At 35.1% G+C, this 10,292-nt stretch overlaps 1 protein-coding gene across 1 annotated transcript; it reads right to left on the reverse strand.

Moving 5' to 3' along the window:
• Window positions 1-524: 524 nt before the first annotated feature.
• On the reverse strand, window positions 525-8,307 carry LOC120153246. Its single transcript, XM_039165238.1, has 22 exons — window positions 8,205-8,307; window positions 7,635-8,126; window positions 7,044-7,291; window positions 6,846-6,935; window positions 6,596-6,730; window positions 6,393-6,511; window positions 6,060-6,224; window positions 5,647-5,752; window positions 5,268-5,373; window positions 5,068-5,178; window positions 4,528-4,691; window positions 4,338-4,455; window positions 3,747-3,974; window positions 3,066-3,256; window positions 2,634-2,801; window positions 2,361-2,466; window positions 2,064-2,201; window positions 1,809-1,967; window positions 1,505-1,711; window positions 1,173-1,367; window positions 1,020-1,091; window positions 525-808 (listed from the first exon to the last, which is right to left on the reverse strand). Exons 1-22 carry the CDS (start codon window positions 8,250-8,252, stop codon window positions 650-652), a joined length of 3,525 nt encoding a protein of 1,174 aa, XP_039021169.1. The 5' UTR covers window positions 8,253-8,307; the 3' UTR covers window positions 525-649.
• Between the last annotated feature and the right edge of the window lie 1,985 nt (window positions 8,308-10,292).

The raw sequence follows: 10,292 nt of genomic DNA on the forward strand, positions 1-10,292 counted from the left end.
TGCATATCATGCACAATTGGTTATTATTCTAGTACGGTTGTGTCCATTGTGGAGGGTTCCCGGCAGGAGGATCTGGTTTGATCAGACTCTGCCTTAGCCATTATTCCGCATCAGTGACGCCCACATCGGGCTACGGTTCTTTGAATCTTTCCCGGAGGATGTCCTTGCCCCAAACTCCGACGTGCGCAACTTAAACGGAATATATTTTCTATCATTAGGTGTTCAAAGGACAATCATCGTAAACATTTGATGCAAATTGAAGTCGCCTGAACTACAATAAGGAATTAAGCATAGAGAAAAGAGAAATAGCAAACCAAAGACTGGATAGCTAAGAAAGTAGGGATTCCTGCTTCAGCTAACGGGAGTCAGGGACCCTGAACTCGCCATTGATAAGCAGTTGTAATCCTTTAGTACAAGGAAATTATAGTTGATCCATGTTTTGATATTAAATGAGCCGAGACATTGTTATCATTTCATGTAATTTCAAGCAGAAAGAATACAAGAAGGAAAGCGTTTTCCAGCAGCATCTGGGTATTACATAACATATACAAAAAAGAATATATCAATTGCAGGTCCTTTGTCTTTTTGCTGTACGTATATATTGATTAAATCTTTGGTACTGCAGCTGATGCAGGAGTATGAGTTGTAATTAAACATAGAAGTAGGTGGATGCATCCGTTGCATTAGCCGGTTCTCTGCAGAGGATAGACCGAGCTTCGATTACCGACCGAGGCGGCTCAACATCTTTTTCTTGGAGCAGATTTCCTTGCAGCCTCTGCATTTGGGATGCAAAGGTATCATCCAGTATCTACAAAGGATAAAACATAGGAATGTTAAACCATAACCACTGCAAATCCGGACTATTCTGTGTAGAACTCATCGGAATCCGACAATTACCTGAGTCCATGTAATATATCAGCGTTAAGAAAAGACATTGTTTGGAAATAATCTTTCATAAGCATGAACAAGTAGAAGAGTCAATTTGGTTATTGTCAAGTGGTGTCAAGTAGATGACTTACCCCAAGAGCGAAGTATGATCCATTATACCACACTCGGTTTTCCTTCCTTCCTTCGAGGAATTTCAGTACGATCTGGTAAAATTAGTGAATCGAAAAACATGTCAGAAACAAGACAAATCTAAGTTAAAAAGGATCTAAAAGTTTCTCATTCACCTGTCCCATCCTATCCCAAAATCCACGGCAGGTTGCTACAAATATCCAACTTGTGAAGACCTCATGTAGGTTAGATATAGAGTCTATCAGTTGTGAACTCAGCATCTGCATTCGCTCGCGGATCTCAGCCTCTCCATCCTCTTCCTTTATTTCCTCAAGTATCCTTTTCAGTCTCGTATTTCGATTAGCTTGAGTCTGAAACAGTCATTAAGCACTAATTTTAATAGTTTTTTTAGGATGAAATGCTCTCAAGGATGAACTTGGAACAAAGTTGCATTTTCTATTAACTTGGACGATCATAGTTGAGTGAGAACTAATTAAATAGGACTTGCATTGTTAACAAGCTTCTCCACCGTTGCCTGCAAATAATTTTTGTACTTCGTTCTCAACATGACAGTTATCCCATTCATCTGCTCTCCAAACAGAGACTTCTTTTCCCCGGTGAGAGGCAGACAGGATGCCCAAGACTCTAAGATCTCCTCCACTCTACAATGCAATACATCAAGAATTCTCTTGACAGTGTTGAGGAATATTCCTAACTGTCACCATTAACAACTAAATTAGGATATGCAAGAACTATATTCACTGCTGACCCAATGGACTGGAGTTCAATTATATTGATTACAGTGCACTTACTTGGCTGGGAACTGAGTATAGAGCTGTCGACTGCCTTCGTGTCAGCTTCTGAACGTGCATATTAAGTCTTTTTGGAATACTATCTTTCAAAGGAGTCAAGATATCATTATATTGTTTCTCCAGTGCTTTAACAATGGCTCTTTCCACATTGGCAACAGCCTTCACATTTAACCAAAATTATGCAACAGTCAGTAGATGGGAAAATGACACAAACATGTTCAAAGACAAAAACTGCAAGAGAGTGTTAGAAATTACATTTTCCAAGACCAACGAGTACTGAGGCCACCGATTGATAACAACTTCATAACCAATAAGGGAATCTTTTATCTTCTCGTACATTTCTTCAGCAAAAGGTGAGGTTGAATGGTTTATTGTTACTCCAGACCAGGGCAGCTGATTATGTTCCAAAGTTCAAGGTAAGCTATTCCAGATCCTTGATAATAAATGCACTTGATTTACGTTCCCAAAGAAGAATATTTGTTTTTCGCTTCTTTAAATATCATCCTATTTATATCAGATTAAGTAAAACTTATGAAAAAGGCCAAGTAATACCTTTTCAGCCTTGCAAAGATCGAGTAACCTAAGCTGCATATCCTCCACCCACACCATTATGTAATCGTGGAACAAACTCCTCGAGTCTACTCCACCCTCCACAGGACTGAAACAGGACAAGATAATGTGCAAGGAAGAGAGCTTCAACTCTATGTTTCAGGTCATAATCCAAATTTAGATACTCATACAAGATCTACTGACCATTTCTTGTCAAAATTAAAGTACTTTATTATAGCATATGAAGGGATTTCAAATAAAATTTCTTTCACAAACCTGATGTTCCATGACTCAAGATCCCTCTCGAAATCCGCAATTGCAATCAAAAGTTCATTAACATGTGGTGCGGGACAAGATGGAGGCGATGCAGCAAGGAAACCAGTAAGCCTCTTACACAACTCAGTGCTATATACTGCAGCCGTGATGTTTGACAGGTCAATCGAACTGGAGAAGAAGCATATATGTCAGAAGGCATTATACAATCAGTTCATAAGTATATATTTAAGAAGTTTGAAGTGGAGATTTTTACAACTTAAGACCCATATAAATTTATCTTCCTATATAAATTTGAATTTAGTCGCTAGTTCTTTTTGTCTAAAGTTTCTATTAACTAAAAGGTAAAACAAATAAGCTAACCGATTTTTAGCATATAACCGGTTAAGTATCTCACATGTTGGTCTTTTCATAAAAAAAAGAGTATGCCATTACCTGGGCAGTATGTGCTGATTGTGGATTTTGATGTCTGCCTGAATTTCTTTGCTAAAATTTAAACACAGATTCTTCATCTTCGGATAAGCTGTTGAAATGGTAATGGGGTCCAAGAGAAAACCTTCAGAATTGCTTGAAACAAACTCATCAGTTTCAATCATGTGTTTCCTACATCTTTTTTTGGCTGCAGTCTGCAAAACGTTATCATCACTAGCATTATTTAGTTGCTTATATGATTTTAATAAAATGAGAGTTGGAGGGGATTTCTCATTAATGCATGCATGGCAATATTTCCTTTCTATTGAATACATATACCTTCAGAATTGCTTGAAACAAACTCATCAGTTTCAATCATGTGTTTCCTACATCTTTTTTTGGCTGCAGTCTGCAAAACGTTATCATCACTAGCATTATTTAGTTGCTCACTAGCATATTTAGTTGCTTATATGATTTTAATAAAATGAGAGTTGGAGGGGATTTCTCATTAATGCATGCATGGCAATATTTCCTTTCTATTGAATACATATATAGTAATTTTAATGCATTTAATGAATCAAACAAGTTAACAGGTCCAAAAGAATGCTTGGCTTGCTGAGGATCGCATCACATTGTCCAAATTATGGCAATTAATATATTCTGTGTGATTGACTTATTTAGTCATTGCTGAAGAATTGCAACTACCTGCAAATAGTTTCTCAGCATAGTCTGAGCATCTGGAGATAGTATATCATGAAGCAGAGTGTATACTTGAACAGCAGGAGCTAAAGCTGGTGCTGCAGCAGTCTCCTGGGTTGGTCCAAACAAGTTGGCCAGGCCTGTCGGAGATTTCTCATCCAAAGACTTGTAATTTTCAAAAGCATTTGCCAAAAGGCTCTCAATTTGTGTTTCACAACCCAGTAGTATGCTTTTCTGCAAGAGAGCATGCAGATGAGTCATCTCAGTGAAGCATTTAGATCATGTACAAATTTCTGAAGCATAAAAATATGGAACACTTCTCATTTCAGAATGAATGGAAGCCATACTTCCGAAATTAGGAAATCCATTGGTATTTAAATTTGTGGTATACAAAATAGTGATATGTTTTTATTCTCCAAACTTAAGCATTCAAGGTCAAATAAATCAACGCAAGAGATTATAATCATTTATGTCAATAAAAGCTTTTGAAACTTAAATATAATTTAGCATTATTTTTAACACAATTGATGCTTCAAAAGCACCTCTCTTATCATTTTAAAAGAAAATATGAAGCAATCTATAACCAGAGATACCCACCTCCTGTCTTGTCAAGCTTTTTTCATTCCTGGCCTTTAAAATGGGTACAAGCAACTCATTTACAAGTTCTAAGCAATCTTTTGTTGGTGTGGCTACATTCATGACATGTAATAGATATCTACGAGAAAAAAAGGAGTTAAAGCATAGCAAGGAAATAGCAAGGAGTATATGAATAAGTAGAATTGCATACCTCAATTTTGTATATGAATCAGAAACTCCATAGTAGTCTGCAAACTCAGTCAATAACCACTGCCACGGTCCCTGTAACCTCAAGTTTCTGGAATGAAAACGCTTTGCACGCATTGAAGCCTCAAGGAGTAGATCATAGGCTAGAGTCTCTACGACAGGTCCACTCTAAAAGATGAAAAACACAATAGGTGAAATATACTCTTGCATGCTCACTTGTATGTTTTTAAACACTTATTGGCATACTTAAACAATTTAGTCCAACTCCACACAACTGTTGACATTACAGAAAATTCTTGTTGTAGAAAATGGATAGTAATTAACTATAAATGAAATTAGCACCAATTTTCTTTAAAAAGAAAAGCAAAAAGAAATCTGTAATGTAATTATGGGGAAAACAATTCTGGTTTAGGAAAGGACAAGTGGGGCCATAATTTGATCTACTCCAAGAGCAAACTCCATACAGCATATCTAGTTCTCTTATCACCAATCACTGAATAGAATCAAGTCAATTGAATTGTCCTTGACGTGGAAAATATAATACCTTTATCTGACTCATCTCATCGCTAGTAATTGTACTTCCAATAGATAGCTGGATCTTCCCGACACATTCTTCATCCTCATGATATATGGGCCACCATCTTATTCTCTCATTCTGCACAGATAGAAGAGCACATCGGATCATGATGGTTAGCATTTATCCTTTAAAAAACATGTTTATTCAAGATAGATAACATTACATACAGGATTATCACTCAAAGATGAAACTGGTATTGTTGCTCGCCCTTGGACTAATTTCTTCTTGTCTTGGACTTCCAGCAAAAGAGCATCACCTTCTGTCTCTGGGAAACTAAAAGCACGTGCAAGTGTAAGATTTTTCTACCATTGAAAGCATAACTCTCATCACGGATGTGATCTCTCATTTACATATCCAATCTATGCTAACTTAGACAGACATGACAGGATATCAATATAAGTTATGACATGGCATGCATAAGACTAGCTTATTGCTTATGAGTTATGCCATGGCATGCATAAGATTAGCTTATTACTTATGAGTTACGATTGACTTGCTGTCCGCCAAAGTACTAGCGTAAGTTTAAGATATAAGACAGCAACTCACAAGACATGATAATCACTGCTCCCTTGGTGCAAGCAGATGGCAGAACTTGGTTCAACTTTGGTATCTTCTGTAGCACTCTTCAGCTGGAATAAGCACGATAGTGGCTCTGGAAATATGAAAAACAACATATTAGTTATGTCAGAACATTACCGTATGGAATTTCAATACAGCGTGTAGTCCATGTATTAGTGAAGAGAAGAAAAAAAATTCCTCAAACACTCTCCCAAGGAGGTAGGCAGATTTTTATTGGGCAATAAATAGTTAAGCTGTTAAAAGTGTTTAACCAGCTTAAGCATACCTTCCAAAAATGCAGCTACAGTCAAAGTTAAACTTCTCCATATCAGTTTCATCTTAAGCTCATAGTTGCAAAATAACTAAAATACATTAAATATTATACCAGAACAGCCACGAACCTTCAGATGCCACTGAAAAAGAGGCTATTTTAAGAGAATTCATGCCAGTTTTCACAAGTGATGAGACCTGCCGCACATACTCCGCTCCCACTTGCATGTACATTGCACTTCGCTGTGAATACATACTCCTAAGTTTCCTCCTTGGAATTATCCGAAGTTTCTTCACTGCAATTATCCACCACAAGCAACTTAGGTTTTAAACTAAAAGAAGTTATCCTATGACATGTTCAAAATTAATATGACATGATGATAAAGAACAATAATTCCATAGCCCGTCCATCCTTCCTAAAATCAAATTTTTATATACAATTGCCATAACAAAATTGACCTTACCTTCCACTCTTATTTTTCCAACGACCTTCTTTGCCTTCAATGAAACCTGTTCTACACTCTTATTAGTGCTCACTGCTAGTGGCTGTACACCTCGCGGTTGCAACAAAAACTTGTGTAGCCTATAGATTTAAAACACATAGAAAATTGAGAGATATTTGAAAGGATAACGGGACAGCTTTAAGTTCAAAAATGAAGCAACCTACCCAAAGGCACTCCGTAGTAGGAGGCACTCATCGCGCAGAAATTCAGGTGCCTCAGGGCAGCCTCTAGCCCATGCATATAGGCATAGGCGGATGCATGCATCATAAGCAATTAAAGTCTGCCATGCATATTGGCCACTGGAGTAATAGAATTACAAAATGAAGAACATAGATTAAGTGGTTTACTACCCAACAACTTTTTTTTTTATAAACATTAGCTTAATAGTAGAACTTTAATAGAGATTGCATGCACCTTGCGTTATAATGATGCAAGTCATCAGGCATGCTACTTTGCCAGTAAGGGATCTTTTCTTCTTTGTCTCCATTCATGGTCTCATTTTCTCTGCAAAAGCCAATGTCAAGAAATATTAGAAATAGTAGTATAATCAGATCAAAAGACATGAGCGGCTTCCTTTTGAATTGTGCCTAACGAAACTGAAAACTAGATCACCTTTCTTCACCAAGTTCAGGGCCATTTAAGGATTGAGATTTCCATTCTGGTAGTTCTTTTTTACTGCCATCAAAACAATCTGCTTGTACTGGCTTGTAGGTTCCATCTTGAATTTGTTCAATTTCTTCTTCAACCTCCATCTCCATGTCACTCCCTTCTCTTTCAATATCCAATATGGGAGGTGCACTTGGTGTCCCCAAATCTTCAACATCTTTAAATGTATTGTTAACTTGACCTCGAATAGTCCCCTAAAATCATCATCAAGAAAGGGAAAAAAACAGAAAAGAGACAGTTTTAGCCATTCTACAGAGGTAAAAATATAATCTTTTATTCATAGCAAAACCAATCAGAAATAAAACATAAGTAGTCAAAATAATAATAAAAGAGAAAAGATAATGTATAACTGTTGCAAAACGAAATCTGATTGTTTAAATATTACATCAATCTAGAGTCTAGACAATGTATAACTGTTGCAGGCAGCAATAAAATCATTATTTCGTATCCAAATGCTCTGCTTTTACAGTATGGGGAAGCAAAACATAAGTAGTCAAAATAAAAATAAAAGAGAAAAGATGCCAGAAGACTCCTTACATGTGCATTTTGTACTTGAACTCGTTCCCTGAGTACAAAACCACCCCCTCCAATGCCAGCTGAAGTAACATGTTTCTTAGCAAAATCTCTAATGTCCAAATCACCATCAGTAAATCTTCTATTAGTGTCAGGCAATTCAACCTTCAAATCCAGCTTCGAAAACCCTCGAATCAAATTTGAACTACACTCGGTTCTCTCAAACATGTCATCTTCATCAGAAAAGTTCACATTCCCAGCATCTCCACATGATATATCATCGGAAAACGAAGCTACGCTTTCATTTTCCCCGCAGTCCCTGTCATCGAGAGCAGGAGCTATAACACTATGAGGTCCGAGTAAGCCGGAGCGGAATTTGAGAGGAGAAGGCAAAACGTGCGGAGATAAAAGAGTGGCGGCGTTGTAAATAAGAGGGGATTTGGGGAATGAGTCGTGAGGCGCTAGTTTTTCTGCCAATGGCGATCTAACTCTGGGTTCTTGATCTTCTTCTTTTCCCTGCAAAAGAACTAAAAAAATCAAATTTGATTGAAAATCAAAATGAAAACCAAAAACCAAAACAAAACAGAACAGAACCTGGTTGATCCAGTTGATTGCAGATTCGTCCAACCCTTCGGTGAACATTATCAGAGGTTTTCTAGAAAAGAAATTAGCTGAAAGAGAAAGAGATAGCTTTGGGAAAAGAAATTAGCTGAAAGTAATACAAGAAAGGGAAGGTAATGAAGAAAAGAAAGGAGCGGCCTGTGTGTTTTATATTTTTGGGATCTTCACTTATGGTAACGGCTAGTTTGAACTTTTTATTTTATTTTTCCTTTCTTATATATAATGGGTATTTTATTCGTTCCCCTGTATTTATAATTACGGTAAATTATATATATGACCACTCAACTATAACCCCTTTTCATTTTGCCTACCATTTTTACATTCTTGTCAATCAGACCATTCAACTATTTAAATGTATTCAATCAAATCACTAGCCGTTAATAGTTAACGACAGTGCTGATGTGGCAGTAAGAAAAATTGGTATAATCAACAGCAATTGCGGTAGGGTGATTGATTATTTCATTTGTCATGGTTAAGAGTATTTAGAACATATATTACTTGGTAATCACCTCAACTTAATAAAAAATATTCAATATAATATTAGATTGAATAAAATGCTCACTCAGTTTAATCATTTTATCAATTAACAGATTAAAAGAAATTGTTTTATTACATCATCAACATTTGCCAAAATAAAAACAAGGGTAAATTATGCATTTAATACATAAACTATTAGTTTTGATCTGTTTTAATACTTAAACTTTATTTTTTTCAAAATCATACCTAATATTTAGTTTTCATTTCATTTTAATATCCATCATTAAAAACTTAACTCCTTTGTTACCTAAACTATCAATTCTTGTGAGTTTTAGTACTTAAACTTTCAATTTTTTCAAAGCTTAATGATAAATTTTGATCGAGATGCTAAAATTAAACAAAAACTAAAGTTTTTAACGGCGATATACTAAAATAAAATAAAAGCTAAACTTTAGATATAATTTTAAAAAATTAAAAATTTAGGTACTAAAACAAACTAAAAGTGATAATTTAAATACTAAATTCGTAATGTACCTAAAAAAGTTAAAACGTTAGAGATTTGAGGGTGGAGGGAGAAAAAGAATCACGGCTACAGTTACTTCAGAGATGATCAACAGAACAAATTGTCATAAAATCTCACTTAAATATATTTTGTCTTTAAGCACCTTCCTCACCGATTCTCATTTTAAAACCATTAGGTGGCATTTGGTTCACTAGAATATTTATGAGGAAATTAGAATCTGTGAAAGAATTGGAATCTGTCAGGAATTAGAATCCAATTCTATATTCTGTTTGGTTGGCAGGAAATGAAAATGGAATTGTAATCCAATTTCATATTTTGTTTGGTTCGTAGATATGTCAAATGAATTTGATTTCAGTAATGTAAAATGACAGAATTGTCCTTCTTATTTTTTTGCTTTATTTTAGTTTGTTTTACAACTTACATGTAGTAATATATTATAAAAAAATTAAAAATATTAAACTTTCATTTTATGATTAATTATTCATTTCAATAAATTATAAAATCATGCTAATAAACATCATAAGTTAAAATAATCGCAATCAAAATATGTTAATAAGTTGCCAAAAGATAGAGTAATATTTCGATACATTCCAATCGGAGTATGTTAATTAGTTACCAAAAAATATACCAAAAACTATTTTTATTCAATACATGAATTAGAAACTCGACCCTACACACACAAAATAATAAAAAATTATTTTTATTCAATAAAAACATTGACTTAATTGAAAACAATTATATATAAAGGGGTATTATTGTAATTATTCCTAAATATATAAGGTAAAATTATATATATTTTTTGGGTCGGTCCAGTTTTTTTCACCCTAAACCCAAACCGACCCAACCCATATATCACACTTAAAAAAACCCGACCAACCCGAATATTACACTTAAAAAAATCCGACCCGACTCGACCAGAATATCACACTTAAAAAACTCGACCCGACCCGAACAAAATAAAGTTTCACTCAACCCAAATATATGAATTAGAAATCCGACCCGACCCGAAATAATAAAAAATTATTTTTATTCAATAAAAACAGTGACTTAATTGAAAAAAA

This window comes from Hibiscus syriacus, unplaced genomic scaffold, assembly GCF_006381635.1.
Source record: "Hibiscus syriacus cultivar Baekdansim isolate YM2019G1 unplaced genomic scaffold, ASM638163v2 tig00111099_pilon, whole genome shotgun sequence".
NCBI classification, from domain to species: Eukaryota; Viridiplantae; Streptophyta; class Magnoliopsida; order Malvales; family Malvaceae; genus Hibiscus; species Hibiscus syriacus.